At 37.6% G+C, this 19,210-nt stretch overlaps 2 protein-coding genes across 2 annotated transcripts; both read left to right on the top strand.

The window, feature by feature from the left end:
- The first annotated feature begins 3,339 nt into the window (after nucleotides 1–3,339).
- On the top strand, nucleotides 3,340–7,455 carry LOC143595529 (putative CoA ligase CCL11). The gene is made up of 2 exons (XM_077074515.1): nucleotides 3,340–4,061; nucleotides 6,028–7,455. Exons 1-2 carry the CDS (start codon nucleotides 3,617–3,619, stop codon nucleotides 7,248–7,250), a joined length of 1,668 nt encoding a protein of 555 aa, XP_076930630.1. The 5' UTR covers nucleotides 3,340–3,616; the 3' UTR covers nucleotides 7,251–7,455.
- A 7,536-nt stretch (nucleotides 7,456–14,991) lies between these two features.
- On the top strand, nucleotides 14,992–18,945 carry LOC143595530 (putative CoA ligase CCL11). Its single transcript, XM_077074516.1, has 2 exons — nucleotides 14,992–15,551; nucleotides 17,518–18,945. Exons 1-2 carry the CDS (start codon nucleotides 15,107–15,109, stop codon nucleotides 18,738–18,740), a joined length of 1,668 nt encoding a protein of 555 aa, XP_076930631.1. The 5' UTR covers nucleotides 14,992–15,106; the 3' UTR covers nucleotides 18,741–18,945.
- Nucleotides 18,946–19,210: the final 265 nt, after the last annotated feature.

The following is a 19,210-nucleotide window of genomic DNA, read 5'->3' as shown; positions in this document are numbered from 1 at the left end:
AAAGGTTTTTTGAAATTCGGTGGTTTGCATGTATAACGGTTTGGATGGTTTTTTAGTAATGGTTTTTGTTGTCCAGTTGCTAAGTTATAAATGAAGTGAAAGTGGGTTATTATTTGTTGCAATTTGCTATTTTATATATGCGATGATATTTTGTTTAGCTTTATTCAGTTTTTAGAGCTATTTTGCTGCTGTTTTGTGCAGTTTTTTGAGCTATTTTGTGCTGTTTATTAGAGCAGTTTTGCTGCATGTTTTGTGCAGTTTTTTGAGGTGTTTTGCTGCTGTTTATTAGAGTAGTTTTGCTGCAGTTTTTATTCAGTTTTTAGAGCTATTTTGCTGCTGTTTTGTGCAGTTTTTTGAGCTATTTTGTGCTGTTTATTAGAGCAGTTTTGCTGCATGTTTTGTGCAGTTTTTTGAGCTGTTTTGTTTTGTTTATTAGAGCAGTTTGTCTTGTATGTTATGTGTGATTTAATTCTAGATGGAAACTAATGATGGTCGACAACAATGGACGGATGAGGCTGTTAAATGCTTATTAGAAACATGTCTTGAAGAAATAGGGAGGATAGGTAGAAATGGACAAAGCTTGTGAAGGGAGTCTTGGGTTATAGTAGGGAAGAAACTCAAGGAACAATTTCACATGGATTTGACTCAAAAGCAAATTAGAAATGCTTTTGATACTATGAAATCAAAATATGTAGGATGGTGCTATTTGAGAAACAAGACTGGAAATCTATACAACCCAGAAACAAATATGTTCACTTTAACGCCTCAGGAATGAGAAGATTTTAAGAAGGTGTGCATTTGTTTAGGTTTCCAGTATTATGTCATATGTTAAAGTGAAAAGTATTTATTATAGTTCCTATTAATTTGGCGCAGGGTCACCCGAGGGCAATGTCATTAAAAACGCGCCCGTTGCCTCATCTTGACCTTCACATAGCTGTGTTTGAAGGGCTTAGTGCTACAGGTGGTAATCAATGGACATCTACTCAAACATCTGGAGTTTCATCATCCCCACATGTCCAAACACTTCAGATACAAGATGGTAGCTTTCATAATCTAGAAAATGATGATGGAGACTCTCATGAACAAAGTTTTCAAAATGGTGATGAAGTTCCTACCAATAATAAGGCTCAAACATCTAATGATAATGAAGCTAGGCCCAACAAAAAGGCTAAAACCTCTAAGACCACCATTACCCTAGATGATTTGGCTAAAGATATGCAACAAGCACTCAAGCATATGGTGAAAAGCATGGAAGGACCATCAATTGACGAATGTTATGAGAAGTTGAAATTAGTTGGCTTAGAGCCTATAGATCCCTTGTTTTTGGCAGCATTTAACATTTTTGGTCAATCTTTACAAATGAGACAGGCATGGATGACATTGCCATTAGACCCTGAGGTGTTGAAAGGGTGGATTAAGATGACCGGGACGACATTAGGGATGTTCAAGTAGGGAGGGATGTCGGTATTTGTTTTTTTGGTGTGATTCATGTTATGTGATTCGTATTATGTGAACCGTTATTTGCTTTGTATTTTGAACAATTATGTAAGTTGACACCGTTATGTGTATTGTATTGGTAGGTTGGCAGTAGTATGGCAAACTGAAGCTGTTTTTTATATGTTTGGTGCAGTTTTTGGGCTGTTTTAGAGCTGTTTTGCTGCTGTTTGTGTGTAGTTTTTGAGCTGTTTTTTACAGCAAATTGCTGCAGGTTTTGAGCAGTTTTTTGTGCAGTTTTTTGACAGTTATTTTTGCTTGTTTTCGACAGGTTTATCATGGATTATAATCAAACGTTATTGCTCCTCATTGTGATGTTCTTATATCTTCGATACTTTTGGCCGAGAAATCCCAAAAGAAAAAGAGATAACACTTCGGTTATGTCCGGACACCATTTTACTTTAGAGTTGTTGCAAGGGAATGATAGACAATGCATTGAACTCCTACGTATGTCACGTGATTCATTTGTTCGACTTTGCACGCATTTTAGAGTAAAAGGTTGGTTAAAAGATAGCAAACACATCTCCCTTGAAGAAAAAATGGCTATGTTTTTGATGATGATTGGTCACAATAAACGTTTTTCGGTTATTAAGCGTAGATTTCAACACTCGAAACAAACAATTCATAAGTATTTTCATGAAGTATTGGCAACAATGATGGAGTTTGCTAAAGAGGTTATAGTACCAACATCTTTTAATCCTAATCCAGATATTCCAGGGCGTAATAAGAGATTACGACGAGTTTTTAAGGTACATTATACAAGTTCTATTGTGATTTCTTTCCATGTATATTATTAACAATTAAATTATATATAGGGAGCGATTGGTGCACTTGATGGAACTTTGATACATGCTATTGTCCCTGTTCAGAAACAACATTTGTATAGAGGAAGAGGAAAAGGCGAGTGTTATCAAAATGTTTTGGCCATATGTGACTTCAACATGGTATTTACTTTTCTCGTGGCCGGATGGGAAGGAGTAGCACATGATTCTAGAATATTGTCTGAATCTTTAACAAATGCTAATGCACCATTTCCACTTCCTCCTCCGGGTATATATTTACGATCTCAACTTTATTATTTATATTACATACATAGTTTTAAGATGATGCGTGTATTGTCTATTTTAGATAAATATTATCTATGTGATGCTGCGTATGCACACATTCGTGGATTTATGGCACCATATCGAAATGTGAGGTATTGGCTTGGAGATTTTCGCCGAAATCGTGCATTGACCGACAAAGAAAAATTCAACCACGCACATGCAAAACTTAGAAATGTTATTGAACGTTCTTATGGGGTATTAAAGGCACGTTTTCCAATATTAAAAAAAATGGCCCCATTCTCATTGCTTACACAACGAAATGTTACGATTGCATGTTTTGCGCTTCACAATTTTATACGGAAAGAGGGCTTAAGTGATGAACTTTTTGATGAATATGATCACCCAAATGTACGCCTTCAAGATGGAGATGAACATGCACAAGATGGTGGTGAAGAAGAAGTAGATCGAAATGGAAGTGCAGCGGACCGTGAATTCATGAGTCAACTTCGAGATCAGATAGCACAAAAATTAATGCAAAATAATGTACTTTGAGTTTATTTCACTATTTGTGTTTTTAAACTTGGTTTTATTATTATATTTTCTATGTAACTTGAATAAATGACTTCTATCTTGTGAGATAAGTTTGACAGTTATGCAGACAGTATCAGCTTATAAAAACAAACAGTCTTATATTTTCAGCTTGCAGATCTTCAGACCACATCTTCAGTTGCAGACATGAAAACAGATGAAATCAGCTTGCAGACAGTTTATGTCTGCAAAAACAAACAGCACCTTACCCAACCAACTCAGCCCACAGGTCAGATAAGCATTAAAAATGACTAATTTTTGACTACTACCCTACCTTTGTTACCCCCCCTCACATGTTATATATTTCCCCACCTCTATTGGTTGAGCTAATAAATAGAGAAAGGGTGTGATAGTCACCCTAGCACTACACCACAATATAAATGCTCACAAGCCCTCCATGGTTTATTAGTTGGACAACATTTATAGCTAGTGCACTCTAGCTTCGGCATAGACATACACATACACCCATCTGTACGTACGTATACATAATGAATCATCTAAAGCCCACATCTGCAAACTCATGCCCACTTACACCTCTCACCTTCTTAGAACGAGCTGCCACCGTTTATGGCGACTGTACTTCCATTGTCTACAATAACACCACCTTTACATGGGCCCACACCCACCGCCGATGCCTCCAGGTGGCCTCCTCCCTCGCAGGAGCAGGCATACGCCGCGGTGATGTTGTGTCGGTTTTGGCTTATAATGTCCCTGCAATGTATGAGCTACAGTTTGCGGTGCCAATGTCAGGTGCGGTGCTCAATAATCTCAACACTCGGCTTGATGCCCGGGCCGTCTCGGTCATGCTCCGACACTCGGAGTCGAAAATGCTGTTTGTTGATGTTCATCTTTGGGGTCTTGGACGGGAGGCGGTGTCGAGGTTGCCGGCCGGGACACCGCGGCCGCTGTTGGTGATCATCAGGGATTTTGAAGGTACATGTTTTGTTTGCTTTAATTTGTGTAGACAAGTAAGTTTTTATTAAATGGTATTTTTAATGTGACTATATGATTAATGTGATCATATGAAATCATAATAATCAATTTCTACTAGCTAATATTGGGGAAGACTTTATTGATGACCAAAATCATTAATTAAAACGATGTATAATGATTTTTTGAGTAGTGTATAAGTTTATTTAAACATAATTTCTTTCAAAATTACAAAATATGGTTGGTTATAAATGATTTGGAAAATCATTATTGATCCTATAAAATTAATTTTAGTATGTGTGTATATATACTAAGTAATGTTTTCATGAAACTTTATAGTCCATTAAAGGTTTATTAACATTTTATAGTTGATACCCATTGAACAAAGCTGGTACCATTTTGTCGGTCCAAAAGACATTTGATTGAGATATGTCGTAACAGTCACGAGGGATGGTTATCTGATTTTAACACTTAGGGTGTGATGATAAGAATTTGATCGATCATCGTCATCTAATATCAGTCTGTGCACGACAAGATAAAAATCAATTTTCGAATATTGTTCACGTTAACTTTTGTCCAAGCTAATTAAACCAACAAGTGGCCGGCCTTCAAAACAAAATAATTATGTTCATTACTTAAAAACTAACATCCATCAAGTGATTGGCATATCCAACGAATTTACAATCCAAAACCTTTTCACTTAGGCTTTTCTTATAGCTTCAGTAATCCTTAATTACGTACCACTACCCTCCAAAGTCCAAGCCTAAATTTTCATGTATGTTAAGAGTTCTCTTTTATTATATATCAAAGGCCACATGTGGCGTAGATAATATGTTTTAGATAATTTGTTCCTTTAGTTAAGTACTATAAGAGCAGTTACAACGAGCATCAAAACCCGAGATCCGGATAAGATGGCTTGGAGGTTGACGAGGGGTGGGATGGACTCCACTATTGTGTAGAGAAAAAGTCCTCAGATAAAAGACTGGATTAATTTAAGTAATAAAAACATTTTTAAAATGTAAAAACATTTTTTTAACAAATAATTATTAACATATATTATTTATTTTTTTCGAACGATAACTTTCACAGTTAAGTTATCTCACTGCGCGAACACGTCGCGCCCCACCACCCCACTCAGGTTGACTATGTTGACATGATCAGGATCCACGCTGGCATCCGAGTTTGGCTTGGCGTTCCCAGTAAAACCCAGTTGGCTCACACCGCCCAAAGGCACGACAGGTTTTAATGCTCTGTATTAATATATATTATTTATTAATACTTAATTATTTCACTACATTAAGCATTTAATGCATAACTAATATACTACATTAAGTGCATATATTAATTAGCATTTATTAATAGTGTTTGTTATATAAATAATAATAGCTAAATATAATCCATATTTAAGGTAAAGATTTAACTCCTACGAACTCATCGCAAAGCGCGGACCACCTAGTATATATGCGCGCACACACACAATATAATAATACATTTGAAAGAGGTATGATAAGAACTTTTAGATTTTAAGATTGTTACAAATTTTGATATAATACAACTTTTGATGCATTCACTTTAAGTAGTAAAACATTTTTAAGTTGGTAAAATTGTCTTTAGTAACTACTAATAATTAGCATGCACTATTTGTTAATGCATATTTAATTCTCTGTGTTACATATAATAATAATAATAATGATGATGATAATAATAATAATATATACCTTGTTGGTTTTAGATCATTGAGCTCTTGTTAGATAAAATGTTTTTGTAAGATAATTAAAAGAAACGAACGATATTAAAAAAAATATTAATTGGTTTGACAGTAGTTTTCGTGGTTTTAGTTAAATGTTTATTTACATGTATAAAAAACAAACACATTAACATTGTATGATGTTAAAGAAAATGATTTAGTCCTCAATATTTGATATATTTGTGGATACTAATTTATAAATTTGGTTATAAATGTTTCCAGAATCTGAATCTCTCCCACTGACCGTTGAATCTAAGATGAATGAAGTTGACTATCTTTTGTCGTACGAGGATATGGTTACGAAAGGGAACTCAGATTTTCAGTGGGCGAGGCCAATCAACGAGTGGGATCCAATTACCTTAAACTACACCTCTGGGACCACATCGTCACCTAAAGGAGTTGTACATTCTCACCGTGCAATCTTCATCGTAACCATTGATTCTTTGATGGATTGGTCGGTACCCAAAAACCCGGTTTACTTATGGACCCTACCCATGTTCCACTCTAACGGCTGGAGCTTCACTTGGGGCATGGCAGCCGTTGGTGGCACCAACATTTGCCTCCACAAGTTCAACGCCGATGACGTATTCACCGCGGTGCACCGCCACAAAGTCACCCATATGTGTGGCGCTCCGGTCGTCCTCAACATGATAGCAAACTCACCAACCGCCAAGCCGTTAAAAAACCCGGTTCATTTCTTGACAGGTGGCGCTCCGCCTCCTGCCGCTGTAGTCCTCCGTACGGAGGCGTTGGGTTTTACAGTCAGCCACGGGTATGGCATGACGGAAGTGGCGGGGGTGGTGGTTTCGTGTGCATGGAAAGAGAAATGGAACCGGTTGCCAGTCATGGACCAGGCGAGTTTGAAAGCAAGACAAGGAGTTAGGACCCTATCGTTGACTGAAGTCAACGTGCTGGATCCTAACTCAGGACTTGGAGTGAAACGTGACGGGTTGACTCAGGGTGAAATAGTGTTAAAAGGGCCGTGTTTAATGTTGGGTTACTTAAAGGACCCACAGGCCACCGTGATGTGCATGAAAGACGATGGGTGGTTGTACACGGGCGACGTTGGGGTGATACACCCGGATGGTTATTTGGAAATCAAAGATAGGTCAAAAGACGTGATTATAACCGGTGGCGAAAATGTGAGTAGTGTAGAGGTGGAATCTGTGTTGTACTTGAATCCAGTGGTTCACGAGGCCGCGGTAGTGGCTCGGCAGGATAACTTTTGGGGAGAAACGCCTTGTGCGTTTGTGAGTTTGATTGGAAAGGCGAACTCGGAAGATATAATAAGGTTTTGTCGGGAGAGGTTGCCGCACTACATGGTGCCGAAGACGGTGGTGTTCATGGAGGAGCTGCCGAAGACAGCCACCGGAAAGATTAAGAAGTTTTGGTTACGGGATATGGCAAAGAAATTGTCTCCGCCAAAAGAAAGGAGTAAAATATAAGGTGGATTTGGAGTTGAGGTTGGAATACATGTTGAAGTGTGTGTTCGGCTTTGAACTTTTATTTCTTTTTGGGTCGTTTAAAATTTGGTATACATGTAACGGTTGCTATACAAGATACATTCCTTCCAAATGATGATTTGTTTTTAATAACTTTGTTGTTTATTTGTGTTTTTAAATCTAAATTTTTGGCATGTGCATACCGAACCTTATTGTATTGTAGACAAGTGCGAATGATAGTTAGGGTTAGGGGCGGTCATGAGTACCTCCGTTTTTTTATACAACAGTGTAACTTACTTGGTTTTATTAAAAATTTGAGCCCGACTGACTCCCTTCAATTATTAATTTGTTTATATGTATTATTGTTCACACCCCTTCACCTCCTAATATTTTCGTCCACGTTTCGCCACTGATTGTAGAGGTGTGTATTTGGTGTAGATGGTTCGGTTTTAGATTTTATCCGAACCAAAAGCAGAAACTTTTTGTTATGAATAAAAATAACAAAAAACAAAGATAAAAAACCAATCTATTCAGGGGGGCGTTGTGGAATTTGTCAGAATTGGAATTGGATTTGGAATTGGAAGAATCCATTAAAAACCCATGATGTGTTTGGTAGTTATGTTAATCTATGGAATTGGAATTTAATTTACATTAAGACAAATTACCTTTGAAATTAAAAAATATAAATAATAATCCAAAATCAAATTGTCCTTCATATAAATCTGCACGAACTGAATCACCATTTCCTCCTCTGTATGCATATGCCGATTAGCATAACCAGTTAACCACCGGAACAACTACAACAACGGCTTCGACGTTTCTTGCTTTTCTTCGCCGGAATTTTATCAAGTATCGGCGCGACGCCGGAACTGAAACACAAGTCAAAATCCGACAGACCGTCTTCTAGATTCAAAATATTCCCCAACTTCAAATTGCGGTATGCAATCCAACGCCGTGGAGGTATTCAAGAGCCACAAAATCCTCAGGCGAGATTCACGAAGAACTTCACAAAATCGATTGGCTGCTTGTAATGGTGGACCCGACGATACGTAGGAGTTTGTGGTGGTGGAGGTGGAGAGTCAGAGGAAAGGTTGGTGTCGGCGTTAATGGATGATCAATTGGATCAGATTTTTGGTGAAGATGAGAATTGAGGTTGGATGAAAGAGAAGAACTTTTTTTATGATTGGGAAAGGGTTATTTGGTAACTTACTTGACATTCCAAGGATTTTTAAACTTTCCTTCCATTTATCGATGGATTTTGAATTCCCACATGTAAAGGATTTGGTGGGATTTTAAACAAATTCCAATTCCAACCATTAACATACCAAACATGCCAAGGAATGGAATTTAAATTCCAATTCCATCAAAATCCCTTGGATTTCTGCCAACCAAACAGGCCCTTAGTTTTAGTTTCTGGACACGAAAATAAATCTATAGTATGTTTAGTATGAGATAATGGAATTGAAGAGGTAATGGAATGGATAATATCTAGTTTGAATACCATATGTAAATGAATGAAACATTACTTTGTGTTGTTTGATATGCAAGATAAAATGAAAAAACTAAAAATAAAATTGGTGGCGAGTGGCGGCGATGGTGGGTGGCGGGGGCGGTGGCAGTGGTCGGCGATGGGCGATGGTGGCGATGGTGGGTGGCTAGGTGATGGTGGGTGGCAAGTGGGGTGTGGCACTGCGGGTGGTGATCAAAGGGCAATGGTGGTGATTGGCAGCAGGGACAAGGTGCGAGGGCGTTGGTGGCGGGTGGTAGGTGACGGGCGATAGCGATACGTGGCAGCGACAGCGGTGATAGGTGGTGATGGTGGTGGTGGTGGGAGGGAATGTGATGTAGGTTTGTGGTGGGAGGATGGTGAAGGTGATGTAGAGTGAAAAAAAAACAAGATGATGGATGGAATAAATTTGAGGTATTTTACGTGGAATGAAAATGACTTGGTAATTGGTGATTCAATTATATTAACCAATCAAACATTTTTTTTTCATTTCACCGTAATAGTCTATTTTATTGCGCATTCATTCTAGTATACCAAACGCTACTCTAGTATTAGTGTTGATCCGACAACTTAAAGGTTTGGGCTAAAACTTTTTTACTTGAGTCCCTTGCCTTTGTTTGGTCTCAACTTATGGGCCAAAACACAATTGTCATGAAAAGTTCTAGAACAATGGTCTCTTCTTTAATACGAAGTTATTTTGAGAGGTGGTTCAAAATGTGGTGTTTTCTGGATATCATGCGCTAGTATAAAAATGCTATTTTTGGTTTGTTTTACACCTGTGCATTAGTAAATATTGAACTTGTAAGAGGCTTAAATTGTTAAGTGATGTTAGGCCATTAAGTGTGGAGAATGTTTATGTGGCAGTGATTGGTGGTGGGTTGAGGTGGTGGTGCATGACTGATAGACTTGAGGTTATGAACATATATGAAGAGATAAAGATGTAAAATTTTCATTCAGTATTATTTTGAAACTGAAGAAACACGAAATCCCCCTTGGTATAATTACTTAGTCCAGGGTGATAATTAGGTATCTCCCACGATGGTTTAATATTATCCGGCACGAATGAGTAGATTTACTCACAAAACAAAACACCGTGAGCTCGTTACGAGAAGGAGATGTGGGGGGGGGGGGTTCATATCGTAACCACCCCCGCGTGAGAATCAGTTTCGATATGGCGACAATACTTTATAGAGAATAATTGTAAGTAGAATTCTGGATATTTTACCATTTGAAGGTAGTTTAGTATTTATAGCCGGTGGAGAGGAGAGAGAAGGTATGGTCACCTGCCATGTCAGTCAATCCACCAATCAAGATCCTTGGACGTGTATTAAGGGATAGTTGGTGGGCACCATGGTCGTTTGATGTTGACATGTCGTACTATTTATTGCGTGTTGTCAATTCCTCATTGGTTGGGTGTTCTTTTCGATGATTATACCTCCCTTTTGCACCATGCTTATGGAGATTTTCGGCACTCCCATTTTCGAGGTGTCAGGGAATGTTTGGCGCCTGGAGACATAATATTTGATGCCATGACTTACGTATGGGGCATGACGTAATAGCCAGCGGAGGGATGTTATTGATTTATGGGTGGGTTTAATACCATATCTCTATAAAAACTTAATGGGTAAAATGTTTGCTGACCAATTTAAAGGTACCACTATGGGAACCTGACTAATTCAGATGTAGGCTTTTAATAGGATTATTAAAACAATACCAAACACCCCTTTACTTATTAACTAGTAAGAGAGCCCGCGCGTTGCGACGGGAATCTCAAGTGATGCTAGAATTATAAGAAGCAGTGATTACTATAGCAACAAATTAATTGTCAACATTTAGGGGGTGTTTGTTTTTTCTTCAAACATCTTCAAGGGAGCTTATGTCTGCAGGCGCGCAGACGTCACCCTTGAAGACTGTTTGTTTTTTTTTTTAAACAGATCTGAACACATCTTATTTCCTCTTAAAAAATAAGACATGATCTCATTCTTATAACATCTTCACAAAACCCTACTCCCTCATATACGCACACAACATCAGACGGCGCTCCTCCTCCTCCTCCTCCGATCATTTTTCCGGTGACCTCCCTCTTCTCCTCCGACCAGGTACCTCCCTCTTCTCCTCCGACCAGCCCTTCCCATGGTGTTGATTGAAAAACAAAACCCTAAACTGAGAGATAATCAGGGCTATGTATATGTAGGTTATTTAGTCATATAGTTGAAGCAAGAATTCTGTTTTTTATGTGATATCTAATACTTAAGAATCTTATTAGTTTATTTGATCTTTCATTATTGTGGTTAGACATTTTGGTGGCTTTATTTGGTTATTTAGTCGTATCATGTTTTCTTATTTGGTTATTTAGACACATTTATATGATAAACTCTAAACATCATAGTATGGCAGTGGTTATCCACACAATTTTATACCATTATCCATGCTATATAATATCAACAATAACAAACTTTATATAAACTGATTGTTTGAGATGAATTTCAGGTCATCATCTATCTAATGTTATAAACTGATTATACCATTATCCATGCTATAAACTGATTTTATACCATTCCATGAGTTAATTACACATGGATGTGTTAGATGCAGCGAGATATCTAATGTTTGTTGGCAAGAATCATGTATTTGAAATTTTTGAATTTAAAGTTTTGATTTTTTTTAATGAAAAGTATCTCTAATAGATAACAGTGGATTGGTTCCTCTGCTGACCTGGTATGATGGGTTTTTACAAAGGTTTTTTGAAATTCGGTGGTTTGCGTGTATAACGGTTTGGATGGTTTTTTAGTAATGGTTTTTGTTGTCCAGTTGCTAAGTTATAAATGAAGTGAAAGTGGGTTATTATTTGTTGCAATTTGCTATTTTATATATGCGATGATATTTTGTTTAGCTTTATTCAGTTTTTAGAGCTATTTTGCTGCTGTTTTGTGCAGTTTTTTGAGCTATTTTGTGCTGTTTATTAGAGCAGTTTTGCTGCATGTTTTGTGCAGTTTTTTGAGGTGTTTTGCTGCTGTTTATTAGAGTAGTTTTGCTGCAGTTTTTATTCAGTTTTTAGAGCTATTTTGCTGCTGTTTTGTGCAGTTTTTTGAGCTATTTTGTGCTGTTTATTAGAGCAGTTTTGCTGCATGTTTTGTGCAGTTTTTTAAGCTGTTTTGTGTTGTTTATTAGAGCAGTTTGTCTTGTATGTTATGTGTGATTTAATTCTAGATGGAAACTAATGATGGTCGACAACAATGGACGGATGAGGCTGTTAAATGCTTATTAGAAACATGTCTTGAAGAAATAGGGAGGATAGGTAGAAATGGACAAAGCTTGTGAAGGGAGTCTTGGGTTATAGTAGGGAAGAAACTCAAGGAACAATTTCACATGGATTTGGCTCAAAAGCAAATTAGAAATGCTTTTGATACTATGAAATCAAAATATGTAGGATGGTGCTATTTGAGAAACAAGACTGGAAATCTATACAACCCAGAAACAAATATGTTCACTTTAACGCCTCAGGAATGGGAAGATTTTAAGAAGGTGTGCATTTGTTTAGGTTTCCAGTATTATGTCATATGTTAAAGTGAAAAGTATTTATTATAGTTCCTATTAATTTGGCGCAGGGTCACCCGAGGGCAATGTCATTAAAAACGCGCCCGTTGCCTCATCTTGACCTTCACGTAGCTGTGTTTGAAGGGCTTAGTGCTACAGGTGGTAATCAATGGACATCTACTCAAACATCTGGAGTTTCATCATCCCCACATGTCCAAACACTTCAGATACAAGATGGTAGCTTTCATAATCTAGAAAATGATGATGGAGACTCTCATGAACAAAGTTTTCAAAATGGTGATGAAGTTCCTACCAATAATAAGGCTCAAACATCTAATGATAATGAAGCTAGGCCCAACAAAAAGGCTAAAACCTCTAAGACCACCATTACCCTAGATGATTTGGCTAAAGATATGCAACAAGCACTCAAGCATATGGTGAAAAGCATGGAAGGACCATCAATTGACGAATGTTATGAGAAGTTGAAATTAGTTGGCTTAGAGCCTATAGATCCCTTGTTTTTGGCAGCATTTAACATTTTTGGTCAATCTTTACAAATGAGACAGGCATGGATGACATTGCCATTAGACCCTGAGGTGTTGAAAGGGTGGATTAAGATGACCGGGACGACATTAGGGATGTTCAAGTAGGGAGGGATGTCGGTATTTGTTTTTTTGGTGTGATTCATGTTATGTGATTCGTATTATGTGAACCGTTATTTGCTTTGTATTTTGAACAATTATGTAAGTTGACACCGTTATGTGTATTGTATTGGTAGGTTGGCAGTAGTATGGCAAACTGAAGCTGTTTTTTATATGTTTGGTGCAGTTTTTGGGCTGTTTTAGAGCTGTTTTGCTGCTGTTTGTGTGTAGTTTTTGAGCTGTTTTTTACAGCAAATTGCTGCAGGTTTTGAGCAGTTTTTTGTGCAGTTTTTTGACAGTTATTTTTGCTTGTTTTCGACAGGTTTATCATGGATTATAATCAAAAGTTATTGCTCCTCATTGTGATGTTCTTATATCTTCGATACTTTTGGCCGAGAAATCCCAAAAGAAAAAGAGATAACACTTCGGTTATGTCCGGACACCATTTTACTTTAGAGTTGTTGCAAGGGAATGATAGACAATGCATTGAACTCCTACGTATGTCACGTGATTCATTTGTTCGACTTTGCACGCATTTTAGAGTAAAAGGTTGGTTAAAAGATAGCAAACACATCTCCCTTGAAGAAAAAATGGCTATGTTTTTGATGATGATTGGTCACAATCAACGTTTTTCGGTTATTAAGCGTAGATTTCAACACTCGAAACAAACAATTCATAAGTATTTTCATGAAGTATTGGCAACAATGATGGAGTTTGCTAAAGAGGTTATAGTACCAACATCTTTTAATCCTAATCCAGATATTCCAGGGCGTAATAAGAGATTACGACGAGTTTTTAAGGTACATTATACAAGTTCTATTGTGATTTCTTTCCATGTATATTATTAACAATTAAATTATATATAGGGAGCGATTGGTGCACTTGATGGAACTTTGATACATGCTATTGTCCCTGTTCAGAAACAACATTTGTATAGAGGAAGAGGAAAAGGCGAGTGTTATCAAAATGTTTTGGCCATATGTGACTTCAACATGGTATTTACTTTTCTCGTGGCCGGATGGGAAGGAGTAGCACATGATTCTAGAATATTGTCTGAATCTTTAACAAATGCTAATGCACCATTTCCACTTCCTCCTCCGGGTATATATTTACGATCTCAACTTTATTATTTATATTACATACATAGTTTTAAGATGATGCGTGTATTGTCTATTTTAGATAAATATTATCTATGTGATGCTGCGTATGCACACATTCGTGGATTTATGGCACCATATCGAAATGTGAGGTATTGGCTTGGAGATTTTCGCCGAAATCGTGCATTGACCGACAAAGAAAAATTCAACCACGCACATGCAAAACTTAGAAATGTTATTGAACGTTCTTATGGGGTATTAAAGGCAAGTTTTCCAATATTAAAAAAAATGGCCCCATTCTCATTGCTTACACAACGAAATGTTACGATTGCATGTTTTGCGCTTCACAATTTTATACGGAAAGAGGGCTTAAGTGATGAACTTTTTGATGAATATGATCACCCAAATGTACGCCTTCAAGATGGAGATGAACATGCACAAGATGGTGGTGAAGAAGAAGTAGATCGACATGGAAGTGCAGCGGACCGTGAATTCATGAGTCAACTTCGAGATCAGATAGCACAAGAATTAATGCAAAATAATGTACTTTGAGTTTATTTCACTATTTGTGTTTTTAAACTTGGTTTTATTATTATATTTTCTATGTAACTTGAATAAATGACTTCTATCTTGTGAGATAAGTTTGACAGTTATGCAGACAGTATCAGCTTATAAAAACAAACAGTCTTATATTTTCAGCTTGCAGATCTTCAGACCACATCTTCTGTTGCAGACATGAAAACAGATGAAATCAGCTTGCAGACAGTTTATGTCTGCAAAAACAAACAGCACCTTACCCAACCAACTCAGCCCACAGGTCAGATAAGCATTAAAAATGACTAATTTTTGACTACTACCCTACCTTTGTTACCCCCCCCTCACATGTTATATATTTCCCCACCTCTATTGGTTGAGCTAATAAATAGAGAAAGGGTGTGATAGTCACCCTAGCACTACACCACAATATAAATGCTCACAAGCCCTCCATGGTTTATTAGTTGGACAACATTTATAGCTAGTGCACTCTAGCTTCGGCATAGACATACACATACACCCATCTGTACGTACGTATACATAATGAATCATCTAAAGCCCACATCTGCAAACTCATGCCCACTTACACCTCTCACCTTCTTAGAACGAGCTGCCACCGTTTATGGCGACTGTACTTCCATTGTCTACAATAACACCACCTTTACATGGGCCCACACCCACCGCCGATGCCTCCAGGTGGCCTCCTCCCTCGCAGGAGCAGGCATACGCCGCGGTGATGTTGTGTCGGTTTTGGCTTATAATGTCCCTGCAATGTATGAGCTACAGTTTGCGGTGCCAATGTCAGGTGCGGTGCTCAATAATCTCAACACTCGGCTTGATGCCCGGGCCGTCTCGGTCATGCTCCGACACTCGGAGTCGAAAATGCTGTTTGTTGATGTTCATCTTTGGGGTCTTGGACGGGAGGCGGTGTCGAGGTTGCCGGCCGGGACACCGCGGCCGCTGTTGGTGATCATCAGGGATTTTGAAGGTACATGTTTTGTTTGCTTTAATTTGTGTAGACAAGTAAGTTTTTATTAAATGGTATTTTTAATGTGACTATATGATTAATGTGATCATATGAAATCATAATAATCAATTTCTACTAGCTAATATTGGGGAAGACTTTATTGATGACCAAAATCATTAATTAAAACGATGTATAATGATTTTTTGAGTAGTGTATAAGTTTATTTAAACATAATTTCTTTCAAAATTACAAAATATGGTTGGTTATAAATGATTTGGAAAATCATTATTGATCCTATAAAATTAATTTTAGTATGTGTGTATATATACTAAGTAATGTTTTCATGAAACTTTATAGTCCATTAAAGGTTTATTAACATTTTATAGTTGATACCCATTGAACAAAGCTGGTACCATTTTGTCGGTCCAAAAGACATTTGATTGAGATATGTCGTAACAGTCACGAGGGATGGTTATCTGATTTTAACACTTAGGGTGTGATGATAAGAATTTGATCGATCATCGTCATCTAATATCAGTCTGTGCACGACAAGATAAAAATCAATTTTCGAATATTGTTCACGTTAACTTTTGTCCAAGCTAATTAAACCAACAAGTGGCCGGCCTTCAAAACAAAATAATTATGTTCATTACTTAAAAACTAACATCCATCAAGTGATTGGCATATCCAACGAATTTACAATCCAAAACCTTTTCACTTAGGCTTTTCTTATAGCTTCAGTAATCCTTAATTACGTACCACTACCCTCCAAAGTCCAAGCCTAAATTTTCATGTATGTTAAGAGTTCTCTTTTATTATATATCAAAGGCCACATGTGGCGTAGATAATATGTTTTAGATAATTTGTTCCTTTAGTTAAGTACTATAAGAGCAGTTACAACGAGCATCAAAACCCGAGATCCGGATAAGATGGCTTGGAGGTTGACGAGGGGTGGGATGGACTCCACTATTGTGTAGAGAAAAAGTCCTCAGATAAAAGACTGGATTAATTTAAGTAATAAAAACATTTTTAAAATGTAAAAACATTTTTTTAACAAATAATTATTAACATATATTATTTATTTTTTTCGAACGATAACTTTCACAGTTAAGTTATCTCACTGCGCGAACACGTCGCGCCCCACCACCCCACTCAGGTTGACTATGTTGACATGATCAGGATCCACGCTGGCATCCGAGTTTGGCTTGGCGTTCCCAGTAAAACCCAGTTGGCTCACACCGCCCAAAGGCACGACAGGTTTTAATGCTCTGTATTAATATATATTATTTATTAATACTTAATTATTTCACTACATTAAGCATTTAATGCATAACTAATATACTACATTAAGTGCATATATTAATTAGCATTTATTAATAGTGTTTGTTATATAAATAATAATAGCTAAATATAATCCATATTTAAGGTAAAGATTTAACTCCTACGAACTCATCGCAAAGCGCGGACCACCTAGTATATATGCGCGCACACACACAATATAATAATACATTTGAAAGAGGTATGATAAGAACTTTTAGATTTTAAGATTGTTACAAATTTTGATATAATACAACTTTTGATGCATTCACTTTAAGTAGTAAAACATTTTTAAGTTGGTAAAATTGTCTTTAGTAACTACTAATAATTAGCATGCACTATTTGTTAATGCATATTTAATTCTCTGTGTTACATATAATAATAATAATAATGATGATGATAATAATAATAATATATACCTTGTTGGTTTTAGATCATTGAGCTCTTGTTAGATAAAATGTTTTTGTAAGATAATTAAAAGAAACGAACGATATTAAAAAAAATATTAATTGGTTTGACAGTAGTTTTCGTGGTTTTAGTTAAATGTTTATTTACATGTATAAAAAACAAACACATTAACATTGTATGATGTTAAAGAAAATGATTTAGTCCTCAATATTTGATATATTTGTGGATACTAATTTATAAATTTGGTTATAAATGTTTCCAGAATCTGAATCTCTCCCACTGACCGTTGAATCTAAGATGAATGAAGTTGACTATCTTTTGTCGTACGAGGATATGGTTACGAAAGGGAACTCAGATTTTCAGTGGGCGAGGCCAATCAACGAGTGGGATCCAATTACCTTAAACTACACCTCTGGGACCACATCGTCACCTAAAGGAGTTGTACATTCTCACCGTGCAATCTTCATCGTAACCATTGATTCTTTGATGGATTGGTCGGTACCCAAAAACCCGGTTTACTTATGGACCCTACCCATGTTCCACTCTAACGGCTGGAGCTTCACTTGGGGCATGGCAGCCGTTGGTGGCACCAACATTTGCCTCCACAAGTTCAACGCCGATGACGTATTCACCGCGGTGCACCGCCACAAAGTCACCCATATGTGTGGCGCTCCGGTCGTCCTCAACATGATAGCAAACTCACCAACCGCCAAGCCGTTAAAAAACCCGGTTCATTTCTTGACAGGTGGCGCTCCGCCTCCTGCCGCTGTAGTCCTCCGTACGGAGGCGTTGGGTTTTACAGTCAGCCACGGGTATGGCATGACGGAAGTGGCGGGGGTGGTGGTTTCGTGTGCATGGAAAGAGAAATGGAACCGGTTGCCAGTCATGGACCAGGCGAGTTTGAAAGCAAGACAAGGAGTTAGGACCCTATCGTTGACTGAAGTCAACGTGCTGGATCCTAACTCAGGACTTGGAGTGAAACGTGACGGGTTGACTCAGGGTGAAATAGTGTTAAAAGGGCCGTGTTTAATGTTGGGTTACTTAAAGGACCCACAGGCCACCGTGATGTGCATGAAAGACGATGGGTGGTTGTACACGGGCGACGTTGGGGTGATACACCCGGATGGTTATTTGGAAATCAAAGATAGGTCAAAAGACGTGATTATAACCGGTGGCGAAAATGTGAGTAGTGTAGAGGTGGAATCTGTGTTGTACTTGAATCCAGTGGTTCACGAGGCCGCGGTAGTGGCTCGGCAGGATAACTTTTGGGGAGAAACGCCTTGTGCGTTTGTGAGTTTGATTGGAAAGGCGAACTCGGAAGATATAATAAGGTTTTGTCGGGAGAGGTTGCCGCACTACATGGTGCCGAAGACGGTGGTGTTCATGGAGGAGCTGCCGAAGACAGCCACCGGAAAGATTAAGAAGTTTTGGTTACGGGATATGGCAAAGAAATTGTCTCCGCCAAAAGAAAGGAGTAAAATATAAGGTGGATTTGGAGTTGAGGTTGGAATACATGTTGAAGTGTGTGTTCGGCTTTGAACTTTTATTTCTTTTTGGGTCGTTTAAAATTTGGTATACATGTAACGGTTGCTATACAAGATACATTCCTTCCAAATGATGATTTGTTTTTAATAACTTTGTTGTTTATTTGTGTTTTTAAATCTAAATTTTTGGCATGTGCATACCGAACCTTATTGTATTGTAGACAAGTGCGAATGATAGTTAGGGTTAGGGGCGGTCATGAGTACCTCCGTTTTTTTATACAACAGTGTAACTTACTTGGTTTTATTAAAAATTTGAGCCCGACTGACTCCCTTCAATTATTAATTTGTTTATATGTATTATTGTTCACACCCCTTCACCTCCTAATATTTTCGTCCACGTTTCGCCACTGATTGTAGAGGTGTGTATTTGGTGTAGATGGTTCGGTTTTAGATTTTATCCGAACCAAAAGC

This window comes from Bidens hawaiensis, unplaced genomic scaffold (genome assembly GCF_021521415.1).
Source record: "Bidens hawaiensis isolate Kalapana, Puna unplaced genomic scaffold, B.hawaiensis_p1.1 tig00045301_1, whole genome shotgun sequence".
Classification (NCBI taxonomy): Eukaryota; Viridiplantae; Streptophyta; class Magnoliopsida; order Asterales; family Asteraceae; genus Bidens; species Bidens hawaiensis.
This window is presented reverse-complemented; position numbering and strand designations above follow the sequence as displayed.